Source organism: Caretta caretta, chromosome 6, assembly GCF_965140235.1.
Source record: "Caretta caretta isolate rCarCar2 chromosome 6, rCarCar1.hap1, whole genome shotgun sequence".
NCBI classification, from domain to species: domain Eukaryota; kingdom Metazoa; phylum Chordata; order Testudines; family Cheloniidae; genus Caretta; species Caretta caretta.
This window is the reverse complement of record NC_134211.1, coordinates 94,013,140-94,033,883: the sequence shown is the minus strand read 5'-3', so window position 1 is coordinate 94,033,883 and position 20,744 is coordinate 94,013,140. Positions and strand designations below refer to the sequence as shown.

The 20,744-nt window shown below is 45.4% G+C and overlaps 1 protein-coding gene across 1 annotated transcript in view; it reads right to left on the bottom strand.

Moving 5' to 3' along the window:
* Window positions 1-4,361: 4,361 nt before the first annotated feature.
* Window positions 4,362-20,744, bottom strand: part of TSHR (thyroid stimulating hormone receptor) — a 238,141-nt gene continuing 221,758 nt past the window's right edge. The window contains exons 9-10 of the mRNA XM_048855087.2: window positions 7,527-7,715; window positions 4,362-6,101 (exon numbers count right to left, since the gene is read on the bottom strand). Of these exons, the coding sequence (XP_048711044.1) occupies window positions 4,700-6,101; window positions 7,527-7,715 (1,591 nt within the window). The 3' untranslated portion in view covers window positions 4,362-4,699. The remainder of the gene's footprint in view (window positions 6,102-7,526; window positions 7,716-20,744) is intronic.

The window sequence follows — 20,744 nt, the reverse complement described above, 5'->3', positions numbered from 1 at the left end:
TCACCAACAACCACATACCACACAACAGAACCACTAACCCAGGAACTTATCCTTGCAACAAAGCCCGTTGCCAACTGTGCCCACATATCTATTCAGGGGACACCATCACAGGGCCTAATAACATCAGCCACACTATCAGAGGCTCGTTCACCTGCACATCCACCAATGTGATATATGCCATCATGTGCCAGCAATGCCCCTCTGCCATGTACATTGGTCAAACTGGACAGTCTCTACGTAAAAGAATAAATGGACACAAATCAGATGTCAAGAATTATAACATTCATAAACCAGTCGGAGAACACTTCAATCTCTCTGGTCACGCAATCACAGACATGAAGGTCGCTATCTTAAAACAAAAAAACTTCAAATCCAGACTCCAGCGAGAAACTGCTGAATTGGAATTCATTTGCAAATTGGATACTATTAATTTAGGCTTAAATAGAGACTGGGAGTGGCTAAGTCATTATGCAAGGTAGCCTGTTTCCTCTTGCTTTTTCCTACCCCCCTCCCCCAGATGTTCTGGTTTAACTTGGATTTAAACTTGGAGAGTGGTCAGTTTAGATGAGCTTTTACCAGCAGGAGAGTGAGTTTGTGTGTGTATGGGGGTGGGGGGGATGTGAGAAAACCTGGATCTATGCAGGAAATAGCCCGACTTGATTATGTAAAGAGTTGTCACTTTGGATGGGCTAGCACCAGCAGGAGAGTGAATTTGTGTGGGGGGGTGGAGGGTGAGAAAACCTGGATTTGTGCTGGAAATGGCCCACCTGTTGATCACTTTAGATAAGCTATTACCAGCAGGACAGTGGGGTGGGAGGAGGTATTGTTTCATATTCTCTGTGTGTATATAAAGTCTGCTGCAGTTTCCACAGTATGCATCTGATGAAGTGAGCTGTAGCTCACGAAAGCTCATGCTCAAATAAATTGGTTAGTCTCTAAGGTGCCACAAGTACTCCTTTTCTTTTTAGTAAAGATTGAGCAGCTGTGCCAGTGATGGACTCCTTATCCAAATCTTTGAGCCAACTGCTGACCCCAGATGATCCAGTATTTTAACTACCCCTGTTCCCCAGTGCACCAGATCCACTGTGCTCCTGATCCACCCAAAATTACCCAGAGCTCTTGCCTCCGACTCCTTCAACTCCCTGCACTGCTCAGTTATCCCATCCCACAAATTACTCCTGCTCCCCAGCCCCCTGAGAGCTAACCCTTGTTGTCTTCTTGCCGAAAAAAGGGAGGGCTGGTGGCCTTGTTCTCTCCCCACCTCTCCCATCTTCTTGGAGCAGCAGTTCCCTGTCACTCCATCTTCATTCTTTGGGGTTCTCCACTGCCCTCCCACCCCAATCCATACAGGGAGGGTGACCTTTCTCTTCCTGCTGGGCTGGTCCAGCCAACTCCCACACTGGGCTTGCTGAATGGTGGGTCTTTCCTTTTAAAGGCAGGGCAAAGCCCAAATATGGGTATGGGAATCCCTTACTACTGGGGCAGAAACTTTCCCAGGGCTGTGCCTATCAAAGGCTGGGCCAAACTCCCAGCTCTCCCTCCCCATCACCTGCCAAGTGAAGGAATTCCCCTACTGCCCTCAACCTTTCCCACTGCTGGGAGGGTGGGCGTTGCTACAAGGAGGTTCCTCTCCCGTCTTCTCTGCTTGCAGCTGTCCTTCTCCGGGGCTCCCCTCCTCCTGGAGTTGCTACTGTTTCTTCCCCCACTTGGGGCAAAGTGCAATAAATATTCCAGCACCTTTTCCTGCACCCCCCCAATCCCATCCAAGTGCTTTCTGTTGCCTAACAGAGTAGGTGGAACAGGGGCGGCAGCAGCAGGGCACATGGGTAGGGTGACCATATTTCCCTGTGCTGAATACAGGACCCCTGGGAAAATGAGTCGTATTCAAGTGAGTTCAACGGCAATCAATCAGAACTATGCAGTACAAACGTTCAAATTAACATCAAGTTGACTGAGCGCCAGTTAAAAAGAAATACTGCATAACTGGATTCTTTTTATTTACCTTCTTATCTTTAAGGCTTTAGGGTTCACACAGGGAGAGATGACACACACACATTCCCATACACTTCTCATATGGGGGTGTGACCGACCAACCCGACTCTCCCTGCCCGGCATCTCCGCCCTCCTGGTACCTGGTGCTTCCTGATGCAACGTGTGTGTGGTGGCGGGGGGCACACAGGGTCTCATGCTTAAGGGACAGAGCAGCCCTGTGCTCCCTGGGGCAGGACCCAGGGCAGGGAGGGGCGGGGTGAAGGGGGTGCTAAGCCCCTGCTTGGGTTGCTGCTTTAGAGCCTGCAGGGTCAGGGTGCAAACAGGCTGGAAATTGAATCCTGCCACCACTCCAGAGCTTAGCTGAGAGGTGGGGAGGCTTCCCAGTGCCAGCGCTGTGTGGGGCTTTGACACATGCAGAGCTCAGCTTCTCCTGGCCAGCGCCCTTGGCCGGACAGTCCTGGGCTTCCCGGGGTGCCAGCCCAGCCAGAGGCAGGGGGGGAAGGAAGGAGCCTGCCGGCCAAGCTGTTGGTAAGCTGAGCACTCCGACCAGGGGCTGGTTCTCCGCACAGCACTGGGAGTGGGATGTGCCACGCTGAGGGGGGATATGGAGGAGCTGTGGGGCTAGGTGGGGTGAAGGGGAAAAGCAGGAGAGGAGAGCAAGAGGGGGAGCACATAAAAAGCTGATGGGTGGGCAGCAGAGGTGACATGTAACCAGCCGCCGCCTGGCACCTGCCCTCACTCACCAGCCACCGCAGTTCGCAACGCACAACCAGTGCTGGCCAGAAACAGAACAGGATGCGAGGTCCTGCTACCTGAGAGCCAGCACGCAGTGGGGGCTGTGCTGTCGGACCAGCAGCGGGCCTCATGCGCAGCAGGTTTGCCCAGCCGGCAGCCTGGCACACCCACCCCTGTCATCGGCCACTGGACCCCCCCCCCTCACTCACTGCTGGTGGGCGGGCGGCTGGCGAGCAGGGATCTGACTAGCACCAGGACCCATCAGTACTGACTGGGGGGGGGGGGAGGCGGAAGACAGAAAATATGGGACAATTTGCCCTTTTTTAAGAAGAAGTAGGACACCTGCAGGAGTGCTTAAATATGGGAACTGTCCCTTTAAAAACGGGATGTCTGGTCACCTGAAACATGGGGAGGTAGGGAACGTAAATTGACTTTTGGGTGGCAGTAGGGAATAATTGCCTTTTGGGGGGAAAATGAGGGGGTGAAGTTTTATGTAGCTCCTTGTGTGACATTCCTCAGCAGTGAGAACATTGCCACCATTCCCAAATGACACCTCTCCACCCTGAGCAGTGATAGTAGGACCATGTGGCAAAGAATGACAATTCTTTTTCATCTGTGATAAATATCACATGTGGAGCTGCAAAATACTTGGCAGCTATGACCCTTTCTTGCTGCTGTGTGACTGTATGCCAGAAAGAAGCAACAAAGGAACAAATCCACTGCTACTTTTGCACATTCTCTTTAAAGTCACTGTGCAATGTGAGGGACTGTGGCTTGCAAATAGGCATCAGGGAGTGGCTGTCATGATCACACTGCCCTATCCCATACTGCTGGAGGGCTTTTACTCTGTTTGCTAGCCCATTCTGAAGCCCATGCCACCACGTCTACACTGCTATTATTACTCATTCTGGCTAGATAAAAGCTAACACATATGCCTACCTGTGCTACAGTCACATCTTCACTTTTCAATGTAGACATATCCTAAAGTGCCAAACACTTATACTATACTCAGATGACTAGATAAAAGCCAAGCAATTTGCTTCCCCTAATGTTAATTTTTAGTATCAAAATTTCATTTGAGTTTCTTTCAGCTTCAAAAGCAAGTAACTATCACCATCCGTAAAACTGGGATCTGAACCCATTATTCTGAACAGACAGGTTTCAAAAGAAATATAAAATAAATCTCCCCCTAAACTCACCTAAAAAAGTCAGAATCCCCCCATTTGAGAGAGAGTCGGGAAGTTTTTCCCTACACACAAAGAAAAAAGAAGTTAAAGCCTTACTATCTGCTCTTTAACTTATTTTTAAAAATGGTTTTTACTGTTGTTTGACCTAGTGAGGCAACATGAGCAATGGGAAAGCCAGCTTGATTCTATTCTGCCTCACACATTTTAAACAAAATTGTAAATTAAATTCCAACTGCCGAATTTTTTTTTACAAGTGATGATAATAGGAGCAGAAAGAACCCAGTTCATAAAACTGGCAATTAGAAAAACAAATAAATCTTTTGATTTAAAAAAAAAAAGCAAGCAAGCCAGCCTGACTAATCTGACCTAGAACCTGAAAAATTCATTATATAATTTTTATTTTTTTATTAACTCCACTTTAATTATAAATCTAAAAATCCTATTTTATTTGTACAAGTATCCCCTAAATTTATGCTGTCTCCCTTTCCCTTTAGCCAATTAGAGAAGAATGAATGTTTAAAATTTCATATAAATATGTTCACTTTCTCATTTATACTGAGTGTTCATATTTGCTTCCAGTATTGTCATCATAACTGGCACCTTCTCTCTTACACTGACAGTAGTATAAGATTGGAGAGTCAAATGAATGGCTCACTCAAAAGAAAAATCACTACAGATGTTCCTCAAAAACAACTAGGAAAAATTGTATCTTATCACTGGATTTTTTTTTTGATCAGTAAATTACCATCTGATTGATTGCACTGCAGTTGTGATGCTTTCAGGTGCTATAACACAGTCAGCATATAGTCTTCCACAACTATTTGCTCTTGCATCACAATTTCAGGGTGATAGTCATCATGTGGGTCATGGTAGTCCTGACCTGTCCCTCGGCTGCCTTTCTGGCCATAAGAACTACTGATGTTTTTGGCTGAGACTGTCTGGCCCCGGTAGATTTGAGCCTGATGCTCACATATGCCAAATTTGCTGAGCAGGATGAAGACATCCCCTCGGAAAGCCTTGGTGAAAATAGCATAGAGGAAGGGGTTGGCACAAGAATTGAGTGGGTAGAACAGCACTAGCAGGATCTTGGAATTACTGACTGTTATCAAGGGCTTGTTCATAATGGCAGATAAAGCATAGAATGAGATAGGTGCCATGCATAGGAAGTCAGTGAAAATCAACACAGCCATCCTTTTAGCAATTTTGGTGTCTTTGTCTCCGGACTTGTACTCAGGGTTTCGCACAGTTATATAGATTTTTATGTAGCAGGCGCAGATGATGATAAAGGCAATGATATTCAAAATTAAAACAAAGACAATGTAGGCTTGAGCCAACAGTGTTTCGGTATCCATGGGCAGGCAGATACTGACTTTGATGTAGCTGCTGACTCCAACCAGTGGCAAGAAGGCGAGAAGAAAGCATGAGAGCCAACCACCCAGCATGATGACCAAAGCATGCCGAAGGCGAAGCTTCCTGTCCAGGCGCATAGCAAAGGTGATGGCATACCAGCGCTCCAGGGTGATCACAGTCAGTGTGTATACAGAAAGCTCACTGGCAAAGACAGTGAAAAAGCCAGCTGTGTTGCAGCCAGGCCCAGTCTGCCAGTCTATGGCATGGTTGTAGTATTCTGACCTAGTGTAGAGATCCACCGAAGCAATCAGGAGAAGGTACAGTCCCATGCAGAAATCAGCAAAAGCCAGGTTGCACATCAGAAAACGTGGTACAGTCAACTTGTAATGGCTGGTGAGAAGGATGAAGAGGACAAAAATGTTACCTGGGATAGCCAGCAGGTTCACAAACCACACCACAATCCTTAGAAATTTATAGCCCATTATGTCTTCACAGGGATTAAACTCATCAGGCTCTGGAGTGCACACAATGTCTTCACTGCCACCACAGACAGTATAGTCGTAATGGCTGTCAAACCCCTGGATGTTGTCCTCTTGAGGATTCTTGAGCTCTTGGCCAAACCCAACATCTCCATCCCCCTGCTCTTCAAAAAAAATGTAGTAGTGGGAGTTGCCATGAAAATCCCTGAATTTGGAGTTTTCAGCATACACTGTGTCAGTACGGTCTGCATCCTCTTCTGCATAGTCTTGGTAAAAAGGGCCATTGAAGGTACTGACGGATCTTTTCTTACGAAAGCTGTGACTGCTGGTCTGGTTACACATCATGTATTCCAGAATTCTGAAAGAGCACAGGTGTGAAATAATCACTGGAATTTGCAGTTCCGTTTTGTATACAACAGGTATGATAAGGGAAACACTTTCATTTGAGTTTCTTTCAGCTTCAAAAGCAAGTAACTATCTGGCTGCCCCGTGTCATGATGATGGAGGAGAGGCCAGGCCAAATCTGAGTGGTGCTGCAATCTTACATGCCAGGTCAGAATAACCAGCGAGGGGAGCCAGGCTAAGCCCTGCAGGACAGGAGTCACTGAGATTGTCACTGCAGGGTTTTTTCATTTTACATGTTGTTTCTAGTTTTATTTTGTGTTATTCTGTAGTTGCGAAAAACATGGGGCTCTAATTATTACCTTGCTCCACGATGCAATGCTTCTATGTAGCCCCAAATAGCATTAGCAATGTTCTGACTACAACAACATTCTGCAAATGTGTATTGAATTTGCTGACTGCTATCACCCTACACTTCCTTCAGTGTTTCTCATCCCAGCCGTCTCCCTCCCATTCACTGTCTTTCAGACTTTCACCAGATGTACTAGAGCTGCTTTTCTCAAAGGAGAATCTCATTTTGTTTCTTTCTGCCCATGTTTCTAATCTCTGTACATCCCTTTGTGGTAGTTCTCTGCCCTCAAAGATGTTTGAAACTCCTCCATGACCTAACATCATCTGTGAATGCCATTAATATACTATCTATGCCAATGTTTAGATATGATAGGTATCCTATAAATTCTATAAATAGGAATTATTTTCTTTTCATGTATCAGAGATTGGCCTGAGCAAGACCCTTGGCTCTGAACTTTGGAGAAGTTTTCATTTAAATCTAAACTTGAATTCTGAAATGACAGTCTCTCTCAAATTACATTAAAGTTTAAATTTTACTTATAGGAACATAGGTTTGCCAGACTGGATCAGATCTGCAGTCCATCTACTTCAGTACCCTGTCTCCAACTGTGGCCAGCACCTGTTCCTTCAGAAGAACAGGCAAGCAACCTTGCAGAAGACAATTATGGAATAACCTGGCCACAAAGAAAATGTCCTCCTCACCTTTTTGGTTAGAGTTAGAGTTAGTTAGAGGCTGACTGAAGCACAAGGTTTTATGCCCCTTCCAAGACTTTTGGTTATTTTAAAATCCTTACTATACCAACTCTGGATATTGTTGTTATCTATAAAAACATCTCATCCTGGGTTGAATCCTGCTCATCTCTTGGCCTCAAAAATATCTTGTGGCAATGAGTTCTACAAGCTAACTATGTATTCTGTGAAAAAGTATTTCTTTTTATTAATTTGAAACCTGTCCCTCTGCACTACTATATAATTTTAAAAAATGGCTACAAAACCCATTAACTAGAATTATGACATTATTTATTATATATTAAAATATTAATTAATCCTTCTTTAATTATATGATTTAATCGAAGTTGCTAACACTCACCCTTTGGTTTTCTTCCAGTTCTTAAAAGCACAGCAGTGGCTTGGATACGACAGGTCAGCTCGCATTAGATGAAGAAAAGTCTTTACAGGAGGTAGTTTCTTCAGTGTCCATGTATTTTTAGCCATCAGTTCTTTAAGGTTTTCCAGTCCTTTTGTTGGAAGGGCAGCAACGCTGGTCCGGGAGACATCACTGCGTAAAGAAAGAATAAAACCTCAGCAAATGAAATGATTGGAGTGAGACATTTAAGATCTTCAAAGCACTTTAGGAGTTGCACAGAAAGCTGCAGCACAAAAAACAAAACTAAAACTAAAACACAACCAACAACACATGAGGGAGGTGAGGACAGGAGTTGGCATGCTGCCTGAAATGTGCCAACTGGCTATCACCAAACAGCATTCAGAGGGCACCCAGCATCATGATGCCAGACAACTAGTCTGGCTGCATGAATGCACAATGAAAGTGCAGTGAATGGGATGAATGAATCCAAGCCGGCACAGAGTCCAGGGCATTATTTTTTGTTGTTTATTTTAATTAATGATTGCACAGAGACACTGGGTACAACTTGTTTGAGATGACAATCTCCCTAATTTATTCTTCGGTTTACAAACCTGAAAAATTGCTACAACTTTGAAAGAGCCTCTTTTTTCATAATTTTAAAACTGGTTTTCTATTTCAAACACATTTTTGCATAGAAAGTGTTGTGATTGCCATTGGTGGCCCTCAGCTATGCTCTTCATAAGCCTTGCAGCAGAAGCAGTGCTCCAGCTTGCCTTTCTAATTGAAAATAAAGTCTTTAAAGATTCAATATCTGTGAGAACATGCTCATTTTGGAGAGACAATTGAAAACAGAAGCAGATATGATAGTATCATTTGCTCATCTAATTCACACAGGCCCTGATTTTGCAAAGGCTTTAAGCACACGCATTACTTTACACACTTGACTCTATTCATGCACATGAAGTTAAGAGCATACTGAAGTATCTGCAGAATTGATGCCATCATTTGCTGTAGTTGCTGATGAGAGTTAGCTAGGTATAGCTATAATCTGAATTTGAGCAGGACAGGGATCGGGAACCTTTGGCACTCAGCGCATCAGGGAAATCCACTGGTGGGCCGGGACAGTTTGTTTACCTGCAGCGTCCGCAGGTTCGGCCGATCGCCGCTCCCACTGGCCACTGTTCACCATTCCAGGCCTATGGGGGCTGCGGGATGCAGTGTGGGCCGAGAGATTTGCTGGCCACCGCTTGATCTTCTCCCTGCTCCCTTTAGCACATCTGTATACCATTTTTCCATCCTCAAGGTTTTAAAACTGATTACTTTGCTACCTCCTTGGGCAAACGATGAATGACAAAAACCTTTTAAAATAGGCTTTTAAGGCTCATAGTTCAAAACACACAAAAATTCAATAAAAATGTAGATTTAAACACACAAAGTTTCTCCTTCTGCTATTTTCCCTCTAGCTTCTAGTGGTGCTTCTTGAACCATATGCCAATTTAAGAGAAAACACTCTCATAGCTATAGCAATGTTCCTCACAAGCTCAACATGAGCTCATATTAAACCTGTATTATATTAAGAAAGATGGCAAATGTCAAGTGTTGCTATTTCAAGAGTTTTATTAACAAAGAACATGATTCTAATCATGTAAATAAAAGTGTATTTTCTGTGCACTGTGTTCCCTAATTGACAGGTAAAGAACTAATAATGAGCTTTTGGAAAAGACATGTGGTGCAAAGCAACATTGCAAAATGCATCTCTTTCCCCTTCGCCAAAAACCTGTGCCCTGAGCCCTCACAAAAGATTTGTGCAGATGTCATCACTGGGAGAAGAGTGAATGGATAAGCAAGACAATGCAACCCCATTCCCATCTGGCAATACCCCACACAAGTGGCTCTCCATTGGGAAGAATGACCTTTTCTGTTTCTCCTTTTCGGATAAACAGTGGTGTTACTTTTAGCAGTTATCAGTAAAAGAACTACGCTCTTGGGATGTGCCTGCTCACTTGTATCAACCAGGAAAGGTACTAACAAGCTTCAACAGGACTTTATTTTCAAAGTGGAAACCTCTTTACTAAGCTGCTGCTGCACCCTCTGTAGCTTTCTCCTAGCCTCTCAACTCCTCCCCACTCCTTCCTGTTTCCTGTCTTTTCAGACTCCCAACAGCCAGTGCTCCCAATTCTAATAATTACAAGCAACATCTAAACACCACATTCCCTCCTCTCTGAAGAAACTCTCCCAATTAAAATAAATATTATTGAACAAACATGAAACAAGACACTATACTGTTGGCAGAAATATTACACTGAAAATACTGTAGATACTAAATAACATAGTCTCTAGTCCAGACAGGTGGTCGTCTGGGTCTGACAGGCCATCTCTCAATCCCCAGTTCCAGTGCAATGTCTTGCTGTGTTGGTACTACGGTGAAGTCATCCAATGCAGCCTGGGTGTTGGCATAATCTCCTCTTGGTGCATAGGCAGGTGCAAGATAAGAAGCATTCCATACTTGCCCTTCAGAAAGTCAATAGGTGTAAGGTCCGTTCTTCTCTATGATTTTAAGAGGAGCTGTGAATTTATGGTCCCCTTTGCGTAAAATTCCTGGTTTTCATATTCTAACGAAGGAACCACACTCAAACTTTGGTTCCTTAGCACCCCGCCGCTTGTCTGTGAAAGCCTTAGACTTTGCTTGGTTCTGTTCAACTGCTTTTCTCACCTCATCCTCGTTTGGGGCATCAGGTCATGCCTTTAACAATCCAACAATGTTCAGTTTAGTGGTCATCTGTTTCCCATGCAGTAACTCTGCGGGTGATCTTTGCGTTATGGCATGTCGTGTAGCCCGGTATGCTTGCAAGAAATCAGTAGTGAAGGGTATCCACAATCACCCTTCCAGTTTAGCTGTTTGCAAACTGTCTTTCAAACTTCTGTTAAACCATTCGATTTCCCCATTGGCTTGAGGGTAATATAGGGATGACCTTCTGTGTAAAATGTTCCTCTGTGCTAGAAAAGTTTCAAATTCCAGAGAAGTAAATTGACTACCATTATCTGAAACCAGTTCTTTGGGGTTACCTTCCCTGCTAAAAACTGAAGAGAGGAACTTAATTACTGTAAAAGAAGAGATTTGCTATATAAACACTACCTCAGGCCATTTACTGAAATAGTCTATTAAAGTGATGACATAACGGCAGTCAATTGGAATAGTATCAAAGGGTCCAACAATGTCAATCACCACTTTTTCCCATGCAGATTCAGGAAGAGGAACAGGCTGTAGTGGAAAGGCACATGCCACTGCTGTCTTATCTGGAATTTGGCAAGTGACACAGGATTTTATGAGTACTTCAGTTTGAGAGTCCATCCCTGGCCACCAATACAGATCCCGTAGTCGTTGTTTCATTCAGACAATTCCTTGATGAGTATTGTGTGCCAGGTGTATGAGTTTTGACTGTAATTCTTCTGGCACAAGGAGCCGGTGTGTACCTCGGAGCACACAGCCATCAAACAAAGAAAGTTTATCACGAACTCTAAAATAAGGCAGCAAAACTGGGTCAAGGTTTTTAGGGTGACTGGGCCATCTCTTTTTCAGAGATTCCCATAGTTTTTGTTGAATTGGACATGCTGAACAAGCAGCTTGAAATTCTTCTCTTGTAACTGCAGTGAGAGTGCTTGTAATAAGCGCAACCACTACATCCTCATTCTCCGGTGAACCATCTGGTGAAGGCAAAGGCAGGAAAGAAAGGCAATCAGTGACCACATTTTGGTTTCCAGGCTTATATTCCATTTCATAATTGAAAAAGAATAGTCTTGCAGACCATCGAGCAATATGGTATCCTGCTCTTCCCAGTCCTTTCGTGGTAAGCAACGTCGTCAAAGGGCTGTGGTCTGTGTGCAACTTGAGCATGCGGCCCCACAGATAAGTTCTCCATTTTTCAGTAGCCCAGACACAAGCAAGTGCTTCTTTTTTGATTGTAGAATATTTTCTCTCAGCATTACTTAGTGTCCTTGAAGCAAATACAACAGTCCTCTCCGTGTTGTCCTCATGCAGTTGTGTGAGAACAGCCCCAAGTCCATAATCAGAAGCATCAGTAGTTACAATTGTGGGCAATGCAGGACTGAATAGTGCAAGTACTGGACTATGTACAATCACGTCTTTCACCATTTCGAAACTAACTTGTGCATCCGTTGTCCACACTAAGGTTGAACTTCTCCATAGTAATTCCTGTAATGGTTCAATGACAGAAGCATAATTGGTAATGAATTTTGCAAGCCAGGAGGTAAGACCCAAGAAGGAACGTAAGGTTTGCAAATCTGTTGGAGGAGGAGCATTTGAAATTGCCAGGATATGATCTGGATCAGGTTTTAGTCCAGCCTGTGAAATTGTATGCCCCAGAAAAAATGGTTACTCACTTTCTCGTAACTGTTGTTCTTCAAGATGTGTTGTTCATGTCCATTCCAAGCAGGTGTGTGCGCGCCGCGTGCACGCCAGCCGGAAGATTTTTCCCCTAGCAGCGTCTGTAGTGTCGTCCTGGGCGCCCCCTGGGGTGGTGCCTTCATGACGCCCAATATCGAGCCCTGCCGACTCCCCACCCGCTCAGTTCCTTCTTGCCGACCATTCCGAGAGAGGGGTAGGAGGGTGGGTATTGGAATGGACATGAACAACACATCTCGAAGAACAACAGTTACGAGAAAGTGAGTAACCGTTTTTTCTTCGAGTGATTGTTCATGTCCATTCCAAGCAGGTGATTCACAGAAAAGAGCACAGCTCTCCCAAAAGCCGCATCGTCCCTGGACTGTTGTGTAATTGCACAGTGCAACGTAAATGTATGTATTGAGGACCACGTGGCTGCCCTGCAGATTTCCTGAACAGGGACTTGTGCCAGGAATGCCACAGAGGAGGCCTGGGCCCTGGTAGAGTGAGCAGTTATCTGCGGAGTGGGCTCCTTTGCCAGGGTATAGCACTCCCTAATGCAGGACATTATCCATGACTATATGCATTGACATGATACCAGAAGGCCCTTCATTCTGTCTGCCATGGCTACGAAGAGTTGGACGGATTTCCGGAACGACTTAGTTCTCTCTATGTAGAAGGCTAAGGCCCTACGCACGTCCAGTGAGTGCAGCCTGTGCTCCCTATCAGAGGAGTGTGGCTTGAATAGAGTCCAGGACCGTGCCTATGAACTCTATCCTCTGCACTGGGGACAGAGTTGATTTCTCCTCGTTCAGGAGGAGATCTAACTCGAGAAAGGTCCTCCTTATTAACTCGACCTGAGCCTCCACCTGGGCCATCGAGCAACCCTTGATCAGCCAGTCGTCGAGGTATGGGAAAACCTGTACTTGGTGCTTGTGCAGGAACGCCACAATGGCTGCCATGCATTTTGTGAATACTCGCAGGGCAGTCAACAGTCCGAATGGGAGGACTGCAAACTAGTAGTGGTCTGTGTTCACCACGAATCTGAGGTAGCGTCTGTGATGTGGGACTATTGTGATATGAAAATACGCATCCTTCAAGTCGAGGGCGGCGTACCAGTCTCCTGGATCCAGTGAGGGGATAATGGAGGTTAGCGAGACCATGCGAAACTTGAGTTTCTTTATGTACTTGTTGAGTTGTTGCAGGTCCAGTATGGGTCTGAGGCCCCCTTTGGCCTTCGGTATTAGGAAGTACCGGGAGTAAAAACCCTTGCCCCTTAGCTCCTGAGGAACCTCCTCCACTGCCCCTACCGAGAGGAGGGACTGCACCTCTTGACACAGAAGTTGCTTGTGAGAGGGGTCCCTGAAGAGGGACGGGGAGGGCGTTGGGGGGGTGGGAGAGTACAGAATTGGATGGAATATCCCCTCTCTACCGTGCGCAGCACCAAGCGGTCTGAAATAATCTGAGACCTGGCACGGTAGAAAGGGGATAGACGGGACGAGAAAGTAAGATGGGAAGGATCCAAAGGCCGAACTGGCAAGCCGTCCTCGACTGTATCCTCAAAAGGGTGGTCTAGAGCCCTGTGGGGCCCTAGGCTGGCCCAAGTTTTGCCCAGAGGGGGGACGTTGCCTCCTCCGAGTGCTCCTGTTCCGCCTACACGGAGCGTCCTGTCGATTCTGGGGTTGATAAGGACGAGAAGCAGGTTGAGGCATAAACGGTCTGGGCTGGGTAGCAGGCATGTGAAGCCCCAGCGAACGAAGGGTAGCCTCGAGTTCTTCAAGCTGTGAAGTCTCTTATCCGCCTTCTTAGAGAAGAGAGCTACACCTTCGAAGGGAAGGTCTTGAATGGTCTGTTGGACCTCGTGGGAAAGACCAGAGACCTGTAGCCAGGAGCCTGTCCTCATAACCACCTCAGTGGCCAAAGTGCGAGAGGCCACATCCGCCGTGTCCAGGGCCGCTTGTAAAGAGGCTCAGGAGACCAACTTCTCCTCCTCCACAAGTGCAGAGAACTCCCCCCGAGCTTCCTGGGGCAGAAGCTCCGTAAATTTTGCCATCGATGAACAGGTGTTATGTCCCTAGCGGCTTAGTATGGCCTGTTGATTGGCTATACAAAGCTGTAGACCTGCTGTGGAGTAGACCTTCTGGACAAACAGGTCCAGTTTCTTGGCATCCCTGTTTTTAGAGGTGGAGCCTTGAAACCCCTGACGTTCTCTCTGATTGGCCACGTCGACCACCAAAGAGTCCGGAGGAGGGTGGGTATAAAGGCGTTCATACCCTTTAGAGGGAACAAAGTAGCGGCGCTCAGATTTCTTGGCCATAGGTGCCAGAAAAGCAGGGGTTTGCCACAAGTTCTTAGACGTTTCAGTTATTGACTTGATAAATGGCAGTGCAACCCTGGATGGGCCGGAGGGAGCCAGGATGTCTATGACCGGGTCTAAGTCTTCTTCTACCTCCTCTGCCTGAATCCCCAGGCTTTGGGAGGCCCTCTTCAAAAGCTGTTGAAGAACCTGGGTGTCCTCCAAAGCTGGGGCCGGTGAAGTCCCCGTGACCGCTTCGTCGGGTGAAGACGAGGAAGAGAGAACTGGAGGTGACCCAGTTCACTGCCTTCAGCCCCCCCCCCCCCCCAGGGTCCCTCAGCACGCAGTACTCAGTCTGAGGAACTGGCGCCGATGAAGAACTCTGCATCGCAGCTGGTGCCTGGACAGGTAAAACCGGTGGGACCGAGACCGTTGAGGTTGGTAGGGACGGAGCTGAGGCTTCCACTGGTGCCGTCAGTTGGGGAGCCCGTGCCGGTGCCAGCTGAGGCATTGGTGCTGAAATCATGTGAGTCGGTGGGGCCACTCCGGTCGAGGGTGGTGCCATCGTCATCGGTGCTGACTGTGGCACAAACAACGCCGAGGACACCGACACCGTTCTGGAGCACGAACCATGGACCTTGCTCTCATGGTACGCCCAGGGTGTCCAAAAGGGCATTGAGCAGGTGGTTGCCACTGTTGTTGCCATGGTGCCGGGTCTGGTTGGCGACTGCGCTGGGACCGGGATCTTCTGCTGCACAGTCTGCTCGATCGAGCCGAGTCTACCTCCGACTCTGAGGTCTCCGAATAAGAAGACCATGGAGGAGCAATGTGGGTCACCAACAAACAACGACTCGACTCCGGGGAGTGGCACGCTTCCTGCGTCTGTGCGGGCGGTGCCGGAGATGGAGACCGATGAGCCATCATGGTTGGCTTGCCCCTGGAGTGAAACAGGTGCCATGCGGTTGCCGGAGACTTGTCCCTCCTTTGGGGGGAGGCCGGCACCAGGAGGCGCATCAGGTCCATTGGCGCCTCGAACGCCTCCAGCGTTGATGGTGGTTGTATGTCCACCAGATGGTCCGGGGACCGGAGAGGGTTCGGACTTGACTGGATCCCGGCCGGGGCAGGAGTCAATGAGACCCTGGGTGGAAGCGAGGTGGACATGGTCTGTGCCACTTGCGGATGGCACTGGGCCTTTAGGCTTCGGGGGGGGGGGTGATCGGCCCCTCACCAGCCTCTTCTTCTTTACCGGCACCGGAGATAGAGAACAGTGCCGAACTGATGCCGACGCCCTATGTCCCGAAGAGTGGTGGTGCCAGTGGGCTTTAGAATCCTTAGTCTGGCCCGATTCGCGCGCCATCGGCACCGGAGCACTGTGCACCGAAGAGGACGTGATCAGTGCCGGGTCGTTGGGTCCCGGGTTGGATTGCGGTCTCAGAGCCGCCTCCATGAGCAGGAGTTTCAATCTCTGCTCTCTGTCCCTAAGGGTTCTTGGGCAGAAACCCTTGCAAATGCAGCACTTGTGCTTTTGGTGAGTCTCACCAAGGCACCGCAGGCAGGACGAGTGAGGATCACTCTTGGGCATAAACTTGCCACAGGACTCACAGAATTTAAACCCTGGAGACCCGGGCATACCCCTGGAGGGGAAACTAACTATGTGATAAGTACAGCTATAGAGAAAAACTATTTACACTAAGAACAAAGACACTGCTAAGGTGCTTGCTGCAAGAGCGAGCAAAGTTCCAGTTAGCCGTCACGGGCGGTAAGAAGGAATTAAGGGCATGGGGGGGTCAGCAGGGCTCGATATTGGGCGCCATGAAGGTGCCACCCCAGGAGGTGCCCAGATGCTGCTAGGGGAAAAATCTTCTGGCTGGCGTGCACTCGGCACGCACACACCTGCTTGAAATGGACATGAACAATCACTTGAAGAAGAAAGGAGAGTTCAGTTTGTCTAAATTTGCATTTGGACCTACTGAGCTGGAGGCCTGCTGTGTTGATGCAGTTTAGTACAGACTGCAGGTTATTATCATACTCCTCAGAAGTATTTCCAAACACGATAATATCATCCAGATAGCACTGAACTCCATGTTGATTCTTCAGAATCAATGACATCATTTTTTGAAAGGCACTTGGGGCAGATGTGAGACCGTATGGAACACATTTAAAATGGAATAGTCCCTCATGTGTAATAAATGCTGTGAGGTCTCTGCTATCTTCATGCAACATAACCTGGTGGTATGCGCTCTGCAAATCAGGAGCAGAAAACATCTTTGCTCCATGGAGTTCTGCAAATACTTCTATGTGAGGAAGAGTATGGCTGCTAATCACAATAGCTCTATTGGATCCCTTAAGTCCACACAAAGGTGAATGCCTCCACCCTTCTTCTGCGTCATTACTATAGGTGAAACCCATTCCGAGGAGTCGATCTCTTCAATAATGTCCTTTTGAACAAGTTTTCTAAGTTCCTCTGAAACAGCTTCCCTGACTGAAAATGGTAAGTGCCATAACTTCTGTCATATAGGCATCACATTATTCCGCATTTTAACTTTATGCAGAAACCCATAAGCACAGCCGAGTTTCTCCTCAACCTGGTGTTGGGTCCCAGCTGAAACTGGTGTGTGTACCGCAAGAATGCTTTGCTGAGGAAGATCACTTCGTCCATTAACTACCCTGAGATTTAAAGCAGCCAATAAATCTCTGCCAAGGATAGGAGTGCCTTTATGGACAATGTAGAACTCTGCAGTTACACAGCAATCACCAAAAGTAACTATTACTGGCAGGCAGCCATGTACAGGAATATAGTTTTTCAAATAGCACACCAAGTGAAGTTTGGGTTCAGTAAGAGGCACATCTTTAAAATAATGCAGATAGATGGAATCAGGTAGCATAGATACTGTTGAGCCAGTGTCCAACATTAGCTGAATAGAGTGTGATTTGCCTGAGGGTATGGCGGAAATGTTTACAGTGCACTTTATCTGTTCTGGAATATGTGCAGTAGTGATTTTGTCCATGCTCAGCACAGTAACATCTGGTATTGTAACTTCATGCACCTGTTGATTGAACTGGCTACTGCGACATAGTTTAGCAAAATGTCCAATCTTTTTGCAATGATTGCATTGAGCTACTTTTGCCGGACATCCTGTGTAGCTTGCAAGGTGTTGTGGGGATCTACAGTGAAAGCATGCTTTTACTGTATTTTGAATTTGCTGATTCGGTGGTTTTTCATTAGTTTTCCTCTTGCAATTGTGTGTCTGCAGTGGTAGTGAACTTTTCTGTAAAGGAGTCAGAGCCTGGACTGTGCCTCCTGTATCCATGCTCATTATTTTGGCTTCAGCTGTAGCTGACTCAATCTGAGTAGCAATGGTTATTGCTTTTTCTAGTGTAAATTGTGGTTCTAGAAGTAAGCCTTCTGTTACATGAAGCATGGTTGTTTTCTCAATGAGCTGGTCTCTAATAATCTCATCTGCCATATTCCCAAAGTCACAAATTACAATTAGACTCCTCAGGGAAGCAATATACTGCATTATAGTTTCCCCTGGTTTCTGCTCACACTGGCAAAATCTGTAGCGATTAGCTACTACATTCACTTTGGGCACAAAAAAATTCTTTAATGCAGAGTACAGTCTCAGAGGAAAAGTATAAAATATATGCTGCCCTTCTGCTCCAAGGCAGTGGATTAGAAGAGCACACTTTCTTACTTCAGAAATCTCTGTAGCACTGATTGCAAGCAGATAAGTCTCAAACATATGGATCCAGGTAGCAAAAGCAATTGGAGGCTCACCTGGGCTTTGCAGAAAGGGTGCAGGTGGGTTCAGAGGCAGAAGATCCATCCTCATCACCAAAATGTTGTATCAACCAGGCAAGGTACTAACAAGCTTCAACAGGACTTTATTTTCAAAGTGGAAACCTCTTTACCAAACTGCTGCTGCACCCTCTGTAGCTCTTTCCCAGCCTCTCAACTCCTCCCCCTCCTTCCTGTTTTCTGTCCTTTCAGACTCCCAACAGCCAGTGCTCCCAATTCTAATAATTACAACAAACATCTAAACATGACATCACTCCACACAAGCTAGTAAATATTTGGAAAGGTCTAACCAGTGAGGAGCCACATAACTCCTCCCTCAAGCCATGGGATGCTCCATGTGAGTCTATATAAGGAAGCATGTCCCCCTTGCCCACCCTCATTTCCATAATGGGGATTCCCCACTCTCCTCAGGAAAGTGAAGATTAATAGATCCCACTGTATTCAGGAAGATTAATAGATCAGGAAGATTAATAGATCCCACTGTATTCAGCCTAATTTCACATCATTCCTCGGGGTTATAACCCTGTACACCACCCTACACAATGTTTTTCTATTCTGAGAGACAGAAAAAGGAAATCATTACAAAAGAGGGGAAAAAACTTCTTGGGATTATGTACAGGAAAACAGAGATTTTAATTGTGAATGTTACCTTGGGGAGACAAAGGTCACCAATTTTTTTTTAACAGAACAACAAAACTAATACAGAATCACTATACTCTCCAGAGGCTGCAGAAATGTATAAGAAAATAAGAGCTGGAAAGAGAAAAGCACAATAAAAGTGGATACCTAATGAAAACACAAACAAAAAGTATCTTTGTAAAAAGCAATATATTAAAACCTGAGGTGCCTATTAATGAAAAATGTTGCATAGGAAAATAAACATTATTGCCTATGTTTACTTTTGAGATTCCTAAAGGAGAAACATATATTTCAATGGGAAACATGCAATCTCATTTGTCACTTTGCACAAGCAACTAACCAGGTTTCCCCACCTAAAATATAAGAGGAATGGGGAAAAGCTCTAGCAGAGAGATTGAAGAACTAGGGCAGTGCTTGCTGATAAACACATTGATTTAATGTTAGGTTATTAAATTATAGCATTAAGTTACTCAGACAACAAAGATGAAGAACATAGTCATATTAGTTTTAAAATGAGAGAGAAAGAGAGGGGGAACCTCAAAAGGTTTGGAGTCTAGAGACATAAGCATCCCAAGCTTTGGATGCTGATAGGAATCTTAAACCTGAGTCTGCAAAATTGGGCTGGAAAGCTCATGAAAGCAGACTCTTACGAGATTTCTGGCCCTTTCAGCTCTGATCCCTGCCTCCAAGAACAATATAATGATTGATGGGAAAGGAAGTGGGGAGAATAATGCCTGGTGGCTAAGGGCAATATATCTCAACATCCATTATATGTTTTCAAACCAAGGAGAAATAATTTTCTACTAAAAATTGAAACTTCCAGCCAAAATAATTTAATTTTGTTGGGTGTTTGGGAATTTAGAGTAATTGTGAAAGTAATTATGTAAAAATACATTAATTTTTATATGCTTATAACAAAGTAAGAAGAATCTCCATTAAAAAAAATCACTACAAATGCAAAAGAGAAGACTGGAATACCAAAAGCCAAGGAAGTAAAAGTAAATAAAATAGAAAATGAGATTTTAGAAGTACCAAACAATATAGAACCATAGAAACGTAGGGCTGGAAGGGACCTCGAGAAGTCATGAAGTCCTGTCCCCTGTGCTGAGGCAAGACCAAGTAAACCTAGACCATCCCTGACAAGTGTTTGTTCAACCTGTTCTTAAAAACCTCCAATGACTGGGATTCTGCAACCTCCCTTAGAAGCCTATTCCAAAACGAAACCCTCATAGTTAGAAAGTTTTCCCTAATATCTAATCTAAATCTCCCTTGCTGAAGATTAAGCACATTATTTCTTGTCCTACTTTCACTGAACATGGAGGACAATCAATCATAGTCCTATTTATAACAGCCCTTAACATATTTGAAGACTGTTATCAGGTTCTCCCCCGAGTCTTCCTTTCTCAAGACTAAACATTCCGGTTTTTTAACCTTTCCTCATAGGTCAGGTTTTCTAAACATTTTATCATTTTTGTTGCTCTCCTCTGGACCCTCTCCAATTAGTCCACATCTTTCCTAAAGTGTGGTGCCCAGAACTGGACACAGTAGTCCAGCTAAGGTCTAAAGATTGCCACATACAGTGGGAAAAATTCCTCCCATTTAACCATAAAATGAAGGGGGTGTGGGAAAACATCAAACTCAAATTAAATTTATAAATCATTTCATTTAATAAGGGAGATTAGTCCTTCACTCTTTATTCCTCCGCCTTTCCATCTGCTTTAAATTAGACTTTGTTTCCTGCACTGACCTTAAGCACATTTTTACACATGATGAAGCTTAGACAATCTCAAAACATTTTTGTGGGATTACAACACAGCTGGGATTCACAGTTTGTTTTAGTCAAATAATGAAAGAGACATTAAAATTGAAATAGTTTGCATTATCTAAAATGTTATGGTTCACCACAAAGCTGCTTTCACTGCAAATACTGGATCTGGTGTATAAGGAGTGGAATAAAACCAATTTTTGCTGAACTCCCTCACATGTGCATATTACCAAGGGGTGTTATTTCTAGGTTCAGAGGAATGTGGGGCCAGGAAATGTGGGGAAATGTGTACTGTTTATGCTGTACCTGTTTTGTGGATA